The 15,367-nt window shown below is 47.5% G+C and overlaps 2 protein-coding genes across 7 annotated transcripts in view; one reads left to right on the top strand and one right to left on the bottom strand.

Annotated features, from left to right (window-relative positions):
• The window catches only part of garnl3 (GTPase activating Rap/RanGAP domain like 3), a 49,451-nt gene extending 43,526 nt beyond the window's left edge, over positions 1-5,925 (top strand). For 5 of the 6 annotated variants that reach the window (XM_076013813.1, XM_076013810.1, XM_076013816.1 and 2 more), the window contains 3 exons: positions 1,235-1,453; positions 2,279-2,399; positions 2,960-5,925. In XM_076013813.1, coding sequence (XP_075869928.1) covers positions 1,235-1,453; positions 2,279-2,399; positions 2,960-3,125 — 506 coding nt within the window. In that variant the 3' untranslated portion in view covers positions 3,126-5,925. Of the gene's footprint in view, positions 1-1,234; positions 1,454-2,278; positions 2,400-2,959 lie in introns of those variants that run through there. The other variant, XM_076013815.1, reaches the window with a different exon arrangement.
• A 2,217-nt stretch (positions 5,926-8,142) lies between these two features.
• Positions 8,143-11,690, bottom strand: ptges (prostaglandin E synthase). The gene is made up of 3 exons (XM_076013904.1): positions 11,545-11,690; positions 11,345-11,427; positions 8,143-9,513 (listed from the first exon to the last, which is right to left on the bottom strand). Exons 1-3 carry the CDS (start codon positions 11,653-11,655, stop codon positions 9,264-9,266), a joined length of 444 nt encoding a protein of 147 aa, XP_075870019.1. The 5' UTR covers positions 11,656-11,690; the 3' UTR covers positions 8,143-9,263.
• Between the last annotated feature and the right edge of the window lie 3,677 nt (positions 11,691-15,367).

The raw sequence follows: 15,367 nt of genomic DNA, 5'->3' as shown, positions 1-15,367 counted from the left end.
GGGGAGGGAGGGGGGACCCCATAAAAACGCATGTGCAGCGTGTTCACGTCAGACTGTATCTCTCCAACGGCTGCATGCTCTCCCATCGTTTGTTTGTTTGTTTGTTTGTTTGTTTGTTTGTTTGTCGCTGTTGTTGTCGCTGTCATCGTCGCCGAGGCGGGCACCCACAACAACAGCAACACTGTCGGGCACCGGCAAGTGCCTCGTTTCTCCGCCGCTGCTCTTTACTCACCTCTCACCTGCTGACATTTGTCACCGCGACGCCGCGCCGCTTCCCCCGCCCGCAGCAGCGCTCAGCCGCTACTGCAATGCTGCCCCCCGATGGCGCCGCTGGGAAGTGCAAGTTGGAAGTGCCGCAGCTTTGTTGCAGGGGGCGGAGCGGCACGGTGCCACTCCAGAAGCTCCAAACGTCGCTTTAATGCGGCCCGAACAGGCTTCGATGGGGGCACTAGATAGCCATAAATTGTTCGTTGCTAAAAAGGCTCCAGGTGAATGGCAGCGTGTTGCTTTCAACGCCTTCGCTATCAAAGGTCCCCTTATTAGAGCCATTTGCTGGTCTTTATTTCTCATCCCCGATTCTGGTGGAGCGTCAGGGCGAGATTAACCATTGAAAATTCTGCAGAAAAAAGAAGAAAAAACAGCGTATTTAGCCTTGCTCGGCTTCCTAATTGATGTTTTTGTTTGACCTTTCACATGTTTGTAAAAAAAAAAACATGAAAGGGACGACAGAGGCAGCATCTGGCTGCGAGTGTTGCCACTATCCTAGGAGACATATCATTGCCCTTTGTGACATCACAAAAGGCTGATTTTCTCTTTCCTTTTGTATTTAGATCTGAGTGTTGTAGCACGCACTTTCTGAAAAGGGGAGCGAGCGAAGACGAGTGAAGACATAGCTCAGAGTCGAGCCTGCTGGCTTTAATTTACCAGGAGAAAGATGTCCTCCTAAAAACGCCGTCTTCTTGTTCCACAAGTGCTCTGCTTACATCAGCGCTTGCAAAGCACTCAGCGGCCGCATGCAGATATCTCGAAGTCCAGAGCAGCGTCTTTGCCTCGCGGTGCATGAGGTCAGGAATGTCGTGCATTGTTCACCAAAGTGCCGCATGTTGCCTCAGTCTGGACAACGCGCTCCCCTGCGCTCTTCGTCAAATTCACACTCTGCCCTCCCTTTTCCCCACCGGCCTCTTCCTCCTCCTCCTCCTCCTCCTCCTCCTCCTCCTCCTCCACCTCCTCTCAGGCGAATCAGCCTGCAAGCACATTTTCAAGATCCCCCTGTGCAACCTGGTCGGCCGCAGCATCGAGCGGCCTCTGAAGTCCCCGCTGGTCAACAAGGTGCTGACGGCGCCGGCCTCCACCATGGTGCCTCCCGCCCCCCTCATCTCCGCCACACACTCCCTCTCCGTGTCCCGCATGGAGATCAAGGAGATCGCCAGCCGCACGCGGAAGGAGCTGCTCGGTAGGAAAGAAAAACAAACTCACGTGAAAGGGCAGCAGCTTGATGTTGTCGATGCAGTTGTGTTTACGGCCGTGTAGTTAAGTTACATAGTCAGAGTGACTCCTAACGTTTCCCGACCCCTGACCGCAAGTACAACATATATACAACACCAGGTGATTTCCCTGCATGTATGTTTTCTTTCCCGATCACCGTGAACTGCCACAGTCGGACCACTAGGTGGTGATGGAGGACTTACCACACTCACCAGAGAGGAACATTCTGAGGATGTGTCCAACTGCAGCAAGCAAAAAAAATTAAAAAGTCAATTTAATATGTCGATATATGGGGAGTTAAAGTTGTTGCAAATTATATCATTAAAAAGAAAAAAAAAAAAAAAAAGGCAATACCAGCAACAAGTGTCATCTGCAGAGTCTCCAGTCTGGAAGGCATTTTTTTTTTTTACAAACTCTCACATTTAAACATGCTGTTTGTGTCCAAGCAGTGGCCAAAAGGTATAGAAAAAGGTGTTTTTGAATAAACATCAAAGAGAAAGTTTTAACACCTGTTATGCCAGCACTATTTCGTAGACTTCATTGCATTTTCACTGAGGCCATTTTGAGGCCTCATACCTACGCTAGCCTCCTTTATGTTTTGAATTATTGCTGTCTTTTGGAATTTCTTTTCTGTTTTTGGAGCACATCAATTTTACTTCACATCAAAAGAAAAAATAAAATTGAATTTTTAAAATGATCGGAGGTAACTGGTTGTCAGGGATTTTCATGTCACGGTTTATTCTTCAGCGTCAATTGACGTGCGTCGACTTACATGTTGCCCACACCTCCAAAGGTTTGACGGAGGAACCGAGCGGGAAGTCGGACAGCGGGACGGTCAAACAGAGGAAGATGAGCAAGAAGAACACGGAGGAGGAGCCCAAAGCGCGAGCGCTGATGTCAACAAACAGCGACAGGTGACCGGATCGCGAGCGGCGTTCCCCGCCGTGCACATTAAAGACTGTGCTGCGGCCGTCTCAGTCTAAGTCTAAATTTGATCAATCGAACATTTGCTGACAGCCGGCTCTTCACAGCAGACAGGCCTCACAATCTACTGTCATCGGTGCCGGTCAGCAGCGTAACAGTCAGGAAATAGCAATGAGAAACAATGCCAAACGAGTGTATAATTAAGCCCAGCAGTGCCAAATGTAATGAGAACAACAGAGGGCCGAGAACAGACCCCTGAGGGACCCCCGTGGCTGATTGCGGGGGTTCTAGCGAACACAGTGTCGCGTTGGACGCTTTGAGATCTGTCGGACGAATTGGATTTTAACCACTGGAACACTCAGCCTCAGCTGTCATGCATGTCATGCATTGAGTCTGTCAAGAAAGTTACAAACTGTCGTGAAACAACTTTTTCAAAAACCTTAGAAAGGAACGCGATATAATTTACTTTAAAATCGGGATTAAGTCCTGGTTTCTTGAAGGGTTCAACCGTTGCAAATTTCTTGCCCCTTTCTCTCCTCCCTCCCCGCAGGTTAGCCTCGGACTCGGGCGACTCGGAGCTGGACCTGCAGCTCCACTGTTCGTCCGGTTTGGAGGAGGAGCCGGAGACGGTGGTGCTGCGAGCGGAGAGCCCCTCCCTCGCCAGCGCGTTCGCCCTCACCACGTCCTTCGAGGAAGACGTCCTGGACCTGAAGTGAAGACAATCCATTCGTGCGACGCCCCAAACTCGCCCCTCCCAACTCGCCCCTCCCCCCCGCACTGTCACACATCATTTTGTGTTGTTGTTTTGTTTGCTTTTATTGTTTGTTGTTTAGTTGGGTTTTTTTTTTTACCCCCGTCTATTTTTTAACACCCTGTGTTTAAGCCTCCGCGTTCATTGGACCAGACCGGCGTGATGGGATCCAGCAGACGCGTCTGCTTGTTTTTCACCAGCGGGTGCCCCTCCCCTACCCTCCCCTCCCCGTCCCATCCCTCCTCCCCCTGAGCCACTGCGCGAAGGCTGTTGCCCCGCAGCAAACACCACCAGGGGAGCAGCGAGTGCGAGTACGACGATGTGTTTTTGCTCAGAGGTTCCGCGGCGGCGGGTTGATCGCAGGCCTCCGACCGAATGTAAATCTGAAGGCCCCCCCCACCCCCCCAACTACCCCCACCCCTCTCCCCCGCCAGGATCCACGAGTGTGGTTGGTGTCAATGGTACAATTATTTCCCAGTCACGCTCAGATGTTGTGCGATATGCGTTTATGTGTGTGTGTGTGTGTGTGTGTGTGTGTGTGTGTGTGTGTGTGTGTGTGTGTGTGTGTGTGCGCGCGCGCGTGCGCGTGCATCTGTTTATACGTTAAAAATGCATCCACGGAGACGGGCACGTTGTCCCTGACACGCCCGTGATGCATATTTATGGATATATTATTAAGGAAGAGAACACATTTAATGAGCATATTTAGTGAAAGTATCGATGGTTCATGCACATGTCGCCCCTCTCCTCTTCCCCAGTACACAGGCAGACAGGGCTGGAGGCAAAGTCTCCCACAAGTGCCATTTCTCAGCATTTCCCCGCCGCTAGGCCGCGCCTCCGTAACAGCGAGCGCGCCCAGGCGTCTGCCGGTAGCGGCCACGACGGTAGTCACCGAGAGATTACCGCGGCGAGGGGCTATTTCTTTTTTTTTTTTTTTTTTTTTTAATCATTGTTTTCGGTACGGTTTCGACAGCTCGGTGCTGGTTCGAGGGAGACCAGCTGAAAGCTCTACGGGCTGCCTTTGGTCCTCAGAATGGTTTGAACCAACAGCCTCCCTGGAAACCAGGTGCGCTGCAACATCCGTCTTTAAACGGGAAACATAAGGCGAAACTCAGCTTTGGAAGGCAGCGGGAGAGCGCATGTGCGGAAATGAGATTTAAAAAAAATAAAAAAATAAAGCAAAATGCATCCAATCTCTCCAAATGCCTCACTGTACCATGTTTTCTTTTTTCAGTAGAGAGCTAAAGTTGCTAAATCGGAACATCATGGCTAGTTGGGACTGGGCTATTGGATTTGGGATTGGCTGATGACGTCGAGCTTTGATTGGTTTCATATCAGACTGGATTGAAATGACGCTTGTTTTCATCTGCCAACTCAAGCGTTCAATCACAACTCACATTTTTCATTGCTAGCACAACAGTTCGATCCCTTCTGAACTCCCTCGTGTGAAGCTAAGCTAGCAGTGTGGCCTTTCAAATGCTAAATTTCATTTGCTAAACTTTTCTTTTTTGGTTTGCTTAGGTAAGCAGAATCAAATTTTGGAGCATGCATACCAAATCTGACACCAAAAGGAAGGGGGAAAAAAAGCTAATGTTAATGCTAAATGTAACAACGGGACGGCCGGTAGCTAGCAGCAACCGCTCCGACCGACGCGGACGTCGGCGGGAGAGCGCCTCCGTGTGGTGGCTTTACAACCCCAGCAGCCTTTAGATCTCGCATGAGCCTTTTGTCTCCCTTCACAAGTGCAACGCGCAGCCTGATGCGGGCTGCTTCTGCATGAGCATCGGCAGGTATAACAAACTGCTGTAAGAGACACACCACCGTAGAAATGCACTAAATTTGTAGTCAAATATGATCACCCCTCTGAATTTCATTTGAATAACTACCACCCCTACTCCTTAACCCTTGCACCAAAAGAAGAAGAAGAAGAAGAAAAAAACACAGCCAGCAACATACTAACACTTCGATGTTTGTACGGTACGGCATGCTTTGATGGTTTTCTACCAAAGTATGGCTTCAAGGGACGGTTCGCCCAAACGTGAGATTGAGGTTCACCCGGCATCAGGGCGAGCGGCGAGACGAGTGGACCGCTTCAGTCGCAGGAGGACCATCTCCTCAAGCGGGTTTTCGTCATACTTTAAAGGCGGTCGCGCTCACATGCAGCAACTCAGGATGTGTGGGGCCATGAACACCTCCAACACAGACGACAAAGAGTGGAGGAATTAATGGAAGAGTGGAAGAAAGAGGAGTGAAGTGGAGAGGCGGGCGGGCGGGCGGGCGGGTGGGTGACGGTGCTTCTCCCACTCACCAGGATTTCGATTTCTCTCGTATTTCCGTCAGATGCTCTCAGTTCCTACCTCCCCTTGGCATTCTCACCATTATTTCTGTGTTGTTTTGTTCCTCTGTTTGTTTGGTTCACTTTTTTTTTTTTTTTTGTATTTTAAATCTGTATTTACTGTTTAGACTGTTGCTGAACCTCTCTGTGATATCAAAACGAAAGAAAAATTGTCAAAAAAAAAAACAACAAAAACACCAAGTGTCTTAAAATATTGTATCGCCATCGTTTTTAATGCCAAGTACTACTTGTAAATGTTTGTGTATCAAATGTGGCCTCAAATGAAACTGAACTATAGAAATATTATTATAATTATTATTATTATTATTATTATTATTATTTGCAGTTATTTTAAACAAGTGCTGTTGACCACTGCTGTGAAAGTAGTAGATTCTGTTCATTGATATGTAATAAATATTTATGAAATTTGGGCTGTTTTAAATGTTTTTTTTTCTACATCTGTATAAAACACAAACACAAGTCATGACTTTATTTTTGCTGTCACAAACATTTCGTCCGTTTTTCCCAAACAGGTGAAATGTGTTTGAGCTGTCAAATCATTGTCAATTGGATTCACCTGTCTTGAAGAAATCCTGGTCACTTGGTGGCCTCCCATTGGCTGGTGCCTCTATATAGGCGTGGCCACACACCTGTTGTCTGTTTTGCCAAAAACTTTGTTGAAAGTGGGGTTGTTCAAACACGTCGCTGTCTGTCTTTTTTTTTATGATCTAATCGTCGGAGTTGTTGCTTTTTTTTTACGATTTTCCCTCCCTTGTATGACACATGCAGGGTTAAGCTTTTGGTTTTGTGCAAATCTTTAAAGCATTTGTTTTCTTCACAAGGCGTCACAAAAGACAAAAAGACTTCTTTATTTTGTTTTTTTTTAAGTGCCCTTTAAAACATGTATTTTATCAGGTTGATTTATTAGTCATTATTCTTGAGGCCCAAAAAAACTAATAATATGAATTGTTGGGCGTTGAGTGATTGGTGCCCAACAGCAGTGTGAAACCTGATAATGTCACGATAGAATTTCAGTGTTTGGTGTTGTGCTGGCGTTACCTGTGGGAACGGGCGTGATCGACATCGTCTCGGATTCTATTGGAAAAAAAAAAAAAGAGGCCGAAACGGAGGATGAACATGAATAGCTCAATTGCGGTATTGGTAGCTTCACAATAGGTTGAAACTGGTTTGAAAGGACAAGGCGGCCAGTTCCATAATGGCAATTACTCACATAAGAATAAATAAATGAGCATTGCCACTTTAATGGATCTCTGTTGTTGAAAAGTCCTCAACAATCATAGTTCTTATTCTGCACACTGCACTTTTCTTCTCAGCTCCATGTCTGTGTGTAGAGACACGCGGTTGAGGAAGTCAGCCCCTTGTGAGCAATTTCCCCTCAAAATAGTCTGCAAAGCAAGCCCGAAATATGCTCTTTTAGGAAGGTTTTTCTTTTTCTTTCTTTCTTTTTGTTTTGTTCGGTAATAAATCATGCATGGAGGCTCCGCTGGAGCGCGGGAAGAAAAATGAACATCTGGAAAATTGCTGAATGTGGGACCTTTCTAGCTGCTGCGGCAGATTTGTGCGGAGAACGTCCAGATAAATAATGAAGAAGCTCCACTTTTACTAAAACGTGCTTCACGTGAGAGCTAAAACTCTTCTCCCCCCTTCGCCGAAGAAAGCGGGAGCCGAGATTCCACCCAGGCCAGAGTCCAACGTCCCAGCTCGAGCCCTATCTCTTAATCTAGCTTGTTAAATCATTATTCAAAAAGAAAATGGGAAGAAAGAAAGTGGTGGGCGCAGTGGATTTTGTCTTAAAAGCTCTGTAAATCTCCTGTGACTCACCGCGTGTGGTCAGTGACGGCGCACCTGTGAGTCATTCACTGTGAGCCCGGCGACTCATTCACCGCTGGGTCACCGGCTAAAAAGCGAGAGGGCGAAAGACAGGAAGCGCGGGGGGGCGAGGGGACACGCGACGGGGGGGGTGGGCGCGTTTCCTTTTTCTTCGCCCTCCAGGTGTAGGCATGTCGAGGCCGAGCCGCTGACTCACACGCAGCGGGTGGAGACACACCCCCCAGACTCCGGCATTGTAATTAAGTTTACATTTCGCCCAGGCTGCGAGCACCGTTGCTTGTTCGCTCAATGCGACAAGGGTTTGGCCATCGAGTTCCTCCCACTCGCTCTGGGTTTGTTATTCTTACCTTTTGTCCGTACTCACGAGAATCTTTCCAGCTGTGCAATTTGAAAGTTTCGTCACCGCCCGAAGGAAAATCACTGGTAAATTGGGAGTCGAGTGAACGCAACATCATCGCCCGGCACGATTCCCAGCGGAGCAACGCCGGTCACGCAGGAAGCGTGATGACACACACACAGGTGAACGTTCCAATTCAAAGTGGATGACGGCAATGCGAGCAGTTACCTCGGGGGCCCCTCAAAACAGGACCGTGAACACAGTACGGCCAGAGTTATTATATAACGGGTGAAGGAATGCTGGAACATTGCCGTGGACTTCTGGATGATCTCACACACACACACACACACACACATCCAGAATGGGGAGTAGGGCCCCTCGTCTCCTTGGCACCCAGACGGAAAGGTCTGCACAAACAGCCTGCAGAGCGATCGCTCTGCTGAAATGAATAGGTAGAAGTTGCTTCCCTGAATGGATTTCTTTATTGTCTACAGAAACAGGTGATTCACAGAGCTTCCTGGCAAAGGCAATGAGCAATAAATTAAGAGTTACAATAGTGTCAAAAAAAAAACAAAAAAAACGTGTGTCTGCAGTATAAATATTACATGTCAGTAAACCTCGCACAGTGTGATTCAATCCAAACGGGTTGCTGCAAGAATTCTCAGCAAAAACTCGGATGATTTTCCGTCTGCAGGCCTGAGGAGAAAAGCCGCAGATTCATGTTGTGTCAAAGCACGACGCAAACGCCTTAAAATGAATCTCCTTTTCTTTTCAACGGCAGGAATGACGTCCCTGAACTGGACACAGCGCCACCAGCGGGCCTGGAGTAGGACTGGCAGGCAGGCAGGCAGGCTACCTAAAAAAAAATGTCTTCTCCCACCAGGCCAGCTGGCGGTGCTGTACAGCAGGCGGGGTACACTTCTCCTGCTTGCAAGGCGATAGATTCTGGACACAGTGGTGCTTTGTTGCAAATATTTTGGCAAACTGTTGATCCGACCTCGCGCCGTTTTGTAGTTCTGCTCCACGTAGCCCCCCCAAAATAAATGTTAACACAACAGAGGGCATTGACGCACGGAACATGTCAAGCAACGTGTGGGAGAAAACACACAAATGATGGTCCATGTTGTGTGTAAACGCAAAAAGGGAGGTGCGGGGGGGAGGGGGGGGAGGGGGGTATGAACACAGCAGTAGTGCTGCGCTGGAGAGTTTTCCAGAGTGGCTCAAACTCTTAAGTGTGTCTGTGAGTTTAAATAGTTAAGTTACTCAGAGAGAAAAAAAAAAAATACCTTCATTTGCATGTGGAAAAAAAGTACAAGACTTCAAATCGCGCTTCACTACTCACAGTTCAGTACATCAAAAAAAAAAAAGTGTAAATCGTAAAAACAAATATTACTTATAAAAATATCTTATAAAGCCCAGCTCCAGTGTAGTCGCACGCCTTATATTGCACAGTCACTGACGTTCTTGATCGTCCAGGATGCAGTTTCAGCTGTTCTTCTCCTCCTGCTTATGAAAACACACAAACAACCCCCCCCCCCCCCCCCCCCAAAAAAAAAATAGGCCGTCCTGTATTTTTGCACTCAGGCATACGCAGCCACCGCCAGCAGGATCTGCACGGCCATGGAGACACAGGGTATCTGTGCCACGGTGTAGGACACGGAGCGGGTGGGAGCTCGCAGGGCAAACAGGTAGGCGACGCTGTGTACCACTCGACCCACGAGGAACACCAGGAAGTGGAGGCGGGCCACGGCCAGCGAGGGTCCAATTGTGGTGTAGACGGCTCCCAGGAAGAGGAAGGGGAGGATGTTCTCCACGTCGTTCAGATGAGCCCTGGAGGACCGAGGCGGGAAAAAAAAAGAAAGAGGGATTTAGTCACATCTGCTTCGCGTGATGACTCAGCAGTGATGCAGACGCACAGTTTAAAGTTTGCTCTCGTCTCTCGATGAGCCATTCGTATTGCAAACGTTAACTTTATTTTTTTCCACACAATTGAAAAAAAAAGACTCTGTAATGTAACGTAGCCCTTTTATAGCAAGAGGTATGCTTGATGTATTAAGATCCCCCCCAGTATTCATCACACAATAACAGATGAGTTTGCCCCTCCAAGGCAGTCAGGTGACTCACGACAGTCTGTGATTTGCTGGTTCTATCTTCAGGATGCAGTGTTTAGATAATATTATTCTAGGGAATATGCCTTTAGTGGCTCTTGGAAGAAGAAAAAAAACCCAACACATCTGTGTGTGTCTTTCCACTGGAGCGCAGTGATTTTCCACGCTTGCGCCCAGTCCTGGAGAGACAGAACGACGAGGGCAGATGTAAATGTTTTCCGTCGTTAGAGAAACACACCGCTTCCTCGCTGGTGTCCAGAACTGTTTTCTGACCAGTCAAAACAAAGGAGATTTTTTTTTTTTTTGAAACCCTACAGGCTTCCAACTCTGCCTGAAAGTCCATTCATGTAATCAAAACATTCCATTTTGAGGAAATGAAAACTTGTAGTCTTAGCTTTTGGAGATTCCTATCCCTGTGGACTGGGTATCAGTCACTAAAAACATATCTAATACTACATTAGTGAATATCCTCAGATATGAATCACATATTTTAATGTACAGGTTACAAAGGGAACATTCTCTCCAAGGCTAAACAAAAGTACTCCTCCTCTGCAGGTTTTGGCCAATTGTTGTTGTTTTTTTAAGACCATTACGAGCCAAATGTCCCACTGACCACAGTTATTGGTTTTTAATATTATTCAAAAAAAAATTTTTTTTTTAAGTATTTAGATTACGAATTGAGCTTGTCCTGGGGGTGCATGCTGAAATGCCTGATGTTGCAAAGGGCGGATTTCAACTTCATATTTACATATGCTTGCATTATGGGGGGAATAGAATGAATGAACGAATGAATCAATCAATCAATCAATCAATCAATCAGGTATTTATTAAAACTACTATAAAAAGGGAAGTAAACATAGAATTGATTGACTGTGGACTTCTTATGAAGGTTTGATTTGTGTTCAAATTTGGAAGAGAAACGGCCCAAAGAAGGTGAAGGAAGCCTCCGAAACACAGTTCACCCTTACAATGCCCCGCTCTCAAACAATCTGTGTGTCAAATCGTACTGCAGCACCTGTCCAGCGGGAGGTTGGTTGGTTGGTTGGTTGGTTGGTTGTCCTGGTTCTGACAGTAAGCTTTGCTAGCAGACACCACAAATACATTGTCCATTTCAAGATTCATGCTTTAGACCTTCCCTCCCGTGCTGTTTGTATGTCCTGTTTTAGCTTAAAATTCATTTTCTTACTTTTGTGTGTGGGGGGGTCCAAATTTTGTACTGGCCCACCCCACACAAAAGTTGCGCACACGCCACTGGCTTGACAGTTGTCGATCTGCCCGCTCACTCGATTACAGCGATTACACCATTACAGGCACAGATTATTATTTATTTATTTATTTATTTTTTAAACGACTACTCTGCTGAATTGCATGACTCTAATTGAAGCGTTAGTGGATTTAAAGAGGAAAATGTGAAGTTTTTTTTGTTTTGTCCCCCCCCCCCCCCCCCCCCCCCCACTACGTTAGCGAGAGACACGACAGAATTCTTCGTGGGTTTTCGCTGCAGAATTCAAAACAAGCTGCGACAAGCTGCTCCTCTCACTGCGTGCGTTTACCTCCGACACCGCTCCACGTAGGGATCTTCTCTGTGGAACTGCAGCCCTCCGTGTCTGAGCGCGTCCTCCGGGTTGGCAAATACCTTCAGGGACAAACACAGGCGAGTGAGACCGGCTGCCAGTTTGCTCTGCTGCAAAAGCGCCACTTTCTTTCTTTCTTTCTTTCTTTCTCTTCTTTTCTTTCCTTGGGAGCCACTCACCTTCTTCCGCAGCCTCACTTGCCCAGTTATGATCGCGATGATGTACATTTTGATCACCAGCAGGACGCCGTAGAAGGCGAAGCAGGAGAAAACGGGGTCAATGTTCGCCATCGTCTTATGATCGGATTGGTTTATGAACCGATTGAGTGGAAGTAAAGAATCCGGGGCTTTGCTCGGAGATTCGTCCGTTCGGGAGCTCTGGTTCAAAGTTGAGGGTGAGCCACGCGCTTGAGGCTTTTGAGAGCTGTGCGTGCGTGATGCCTCCCGCCCACCACGCTGATGATGACACGAGAGGAGAAAGCCCACACCGACCGAGCTGGGGAGAGGAGCACCTTGGCAAGCCTAACTCCATATCCTGCGGGGACACATTTCTTAGCGCATGAGTGATGGTGACAATCAAGGAATTGCACACTCGACCTCATGAGCGGAAGTGCAACTTTAAAAAAAAAAAGGGGGGGGGGAAAGCCAGCATTGCTCAATTTTATTCGAGTAAAAGCACTGACAAATAAATACTTGGCAGGGCTGCTTTTCTGTTTTCCCTGTGCGACCCGAGAGCAGCAATTTCACTTTCAAATGAATGAGGTCCAGTGGGAAGTTATTCATATTTAACGGACCTCCGAAATGGACACCAATGAGAGCAGGAGGGGAACACTTTATGATAAGAATCGAACACACACACACTGCAGTGCGGTTAGATCCCTGAGATTTCAAGCGTCACATCTCACCCATCCGTCTTCTCTGAAGTGTTTCAGCACTGCGTGACCCGTTACCATCCGTTCAGAGGGGATGAGGCCAGCATGTGGGGAGTTGGAACGTTCTCCCTTGCATCTGCGTGGGTTCTTTTACGGGTTCTCCACTTTCCTCCCGCAGTCCATAGGAGAGGTGCATTGGAAACTCTAAACTGTCTGTAGGTGTGTGTGTGTGTGTGTGTCTGTGTGTGTGTGTGTGTGTGTGTGTGGGTGCGACTGTTTGTATGTCTTTGTCCAGCAGACCGCGGTGACCCTGAGCTCAGGTAGAAAGCGGGTATTGAAGATGGATGTGTTCATTTTCTCGCTGGGAAAGATGCTCTCCCGCTCGTTGACCTATTTTGCTTGCGTAGATATTGGCCCCAGTGGACGATGGCGCAACTTTGCCAAGTATTTGGCGCTTCGAGAAAAAAAAAATCTTTTTCGAGTGTTTCAGAGAAATTCAGAGAAACAAGCTCTTGAGTATCTGTCTTCGTTAGACCGAAGCACTCGACTCGTAACTCTCCAAACATTGACAAACTACGTTCTGTCATCCAGGATCTGATTAGATCTTTTCTTGCTAACATTGCGTGAAAGGCTTGGGCAACAGCTGGCCGTGTCTGGTTCGTTGGCCCGCGTCACTTTTTCTTTTCCTTTTTTTTTTTTTTTTCCCCCGACACAGGATTTCCTGCTAATTTGTGCCTCGATTTCTGAACTATGATTCAATAAAACTGTGACGAAACAAGGAAAATTCCCTCAATAGTTTGGTTCGCAGCGGTTCCATGAGTATGTACCTCGGTAGCCCCGACACCACTTTGTGTCATCATTACACTGTGCAACATCTGAATGATGGCAGCGGTGGTAAACCAACTCAGTATGAGAGGTATGTGAGCTTTAAACATTTCCACCCGCTGGCTACACTTTCAGACTATTCAGACCCATTCATAAATTCATCTCGCAAACATTTTTTCCAGCCGTTACGAGGCGTCGTCTTAAATCATTTCACACATTAAGAACATATTTACGGTGTTTTCTCGTCTCAATAGAAACAGTATCAGATCTCTCCAGCCTCCCAAAGGTCCTGGGCGGACGCTTGGGTAATTATTTTTCCTTGCAGGTTTACACGGGTGAACGTTATCAGATATATCTATCTATTTGTTGCACGTTGTGAGTGCAGCTTGGTATGTTTAATCCAAATTGCGAGCTTTTTTCTTTTTTTTTGAGAGAGAGACAGAGCTCCAGGAAATTTGCACTGGACACTGGACAAACTTAATTCTTGTCTTTAAAGCTCTTGTGCAGCATTTTCTAAACAGCTGTGGTCCAGTTTGTTAAACATTTGTCCCGCTGGATCACTGGGGGAAAAAAAAAAAAGACATCTGTATTATTAGTTGTAGAAAAAGAGCCAACATCACTCACACCATTTATTGCAACTCTGCCATATTTCACACGTCAACTCCATCCTGCTGCTCAGTTTAAACCCCGGAGCAGCGTGGCGGCTCAGGGCGGCCGTCAGCCATCGGCACCGGGCGTCTGCCAGTCCAAGGTGAGGGAGCTGCCGGAGCTGGTGTCGTCGCAGCAGTCCTCGGCGTCGGAGAAGGACGACATGTAGTGGAGGCCGGTCACCCTGTGGTAGCCGCTCCGCAGCATCTGCGGGTGCGACCTGAGCTCCATGGCCCTGCTGCCGGCCCGGCTCAGCCTCACAGTCCACATGTCAACCAGCTGGGAGCACATGGCACAGCCCATGGTGTGTGTGTGAGTGTGTGTGTGGGTGTGTGATGACAGATCACGAGGCAGAGACTACAGTTGTGTAGGGTTGCTCAGTGCAGACAGTGTCATTGCCACTATTGCATTACCTCGAAATCGTATGTTATTTAGCAGTTTGACAGCAATATTTGAGCAAAGACTTAATGTTCCTTACGTAACCTGTGGGTCAAGCAAAAATAATCAGATGTTTCAATGGCAGTTTTCCATTTTTCAATATGTACATTGACCTCGTCGTCATAAACAAATGGAATTTTCCTCTTTTTCCTAACACAAACGTGGAGAAACGCTCGTGGCGTTTGAGTGAGTCCCTCCCTCGCTCCCCTTTGTGTCGGTTTGCAGTGGTGAAGAGTGAGCACGGGGGAGTGAGCTGCGACACAGGGCTGAACAGCAGTTCCCGGTCAAGTTGTCGCTTGTTTTCAGCAAACAGGAAAACACGAAAGTCCCACGGGCCGACCCTGCCTGCAGGGCCTGCAAGGTCACACCGTCACAGCAGGCTTTTCCTCTTTTTTTTTTGCTTTTTATTGCTTTTTTTTTTTTTGCTTTTTTTTTCAAATTTCGTCGCCGCGTTCTCCGTCTGGACTCCGAAATGCTGCCAGACGCGGCATGTAAATATTTACCGCGGACACTTCAGCAAAGCCCGGCTGACAGAGGACTCAAAGGGAGAGGGGCGGAGTCGGTGTGCGTCGCCCCGGCGGTCATCGCGGCCAGACGACGGCGCAGGCCGGTGCTCTCCTGCTGCGGTTCCCCGCGGCCTCCGCAGAACCGAGGGACCATTCGCTGCTCGTGTTACTGGTAGTTTCCTGTCCTGACTTTGAGGGGGCTCTGTGGTTTGCCAGAAAGAACGAGAGAAAAAAAAAAGTCTTCCTGCGGAAAGAAATAGATGGAGATTAGTCAGCAGCGTATTAAAAGACACACGCATACTTGACAGAAGTGCAAAGTGTTGGGGGATGTTGCCAGATTTTGTGATTAAAAAACGATGAGTTTCAAAATCCTCTCAACTGATAATTGAGTCGTTAACACAGAGAATGCCCAGCCTGCTATGAACACAGCGCCCCCATCTGGCCTCACACAGGACTGTCTAAGTGAGGTTGCCTTTTCCTCTACTTTTTTGAATCCTCCAACACCGCCGCTACTTTTCACTCTCCAATAATATTAAACTCGAGCATAATTGCATCCCAAAGACAATTTAACAGTGACTGTTAAGCTCAAAGACTTTTAACTTCCTGAAACCGGCTGGTGTTTTTTTTTTTTTGTTGTTGTTTTTTAACATCCCAGTGGTGACTGGTGGTGACAATGGTCACGTCTGCAGCTGCTGGTCAGAGCAACGCGCCTCC

Source organism: Nelusetta ayraudi, unplaced genomic scaffold, assembly GCF_046127955.1.
Source record: "Nelusetta ayraudi isolate G7.1 ecotype Tasmania unplaced genomic scaffold, CSIRO-AGI_Nayr_v1 ptg000160l, whole genome shotgun sequence".
NCBI classification, from domain to species: Eukaryota; Metazoa; Chordata; class Actinopteri; order Tetraodontiformes; family Monacanthidae; genus Nelusetta; species Nelusetta ayraudi.
This window is presented reverse-complemented; position numbering and strand designations above follow the sequence as displayed.

Bases quoted from the DNA above. Each gene is read 5' to 3' on its own strand.
- ptges (XM_076013904.1), bottom strand. From the start codon at position 11,655: ATGGCGAACATTGACCCCGTTTTCTCCTGCTTCGCCTTCTACGGCGTC. The intron at 11,428-11,544 runs GTGAGTGGCTCC...TTGTCCCTGAAG, and splicing joins AAGTGAGGCTGCGGAAGAAG to GTATTTGCCAACCCGGAGGA. The intron at 9,514-11,344 runs GTAAACGCACGC...TCGGTCCTCCAG, and splicing joins TACGTGGAGCGGTGTCGGAG to GGCTCATCTGAACGACGTGG.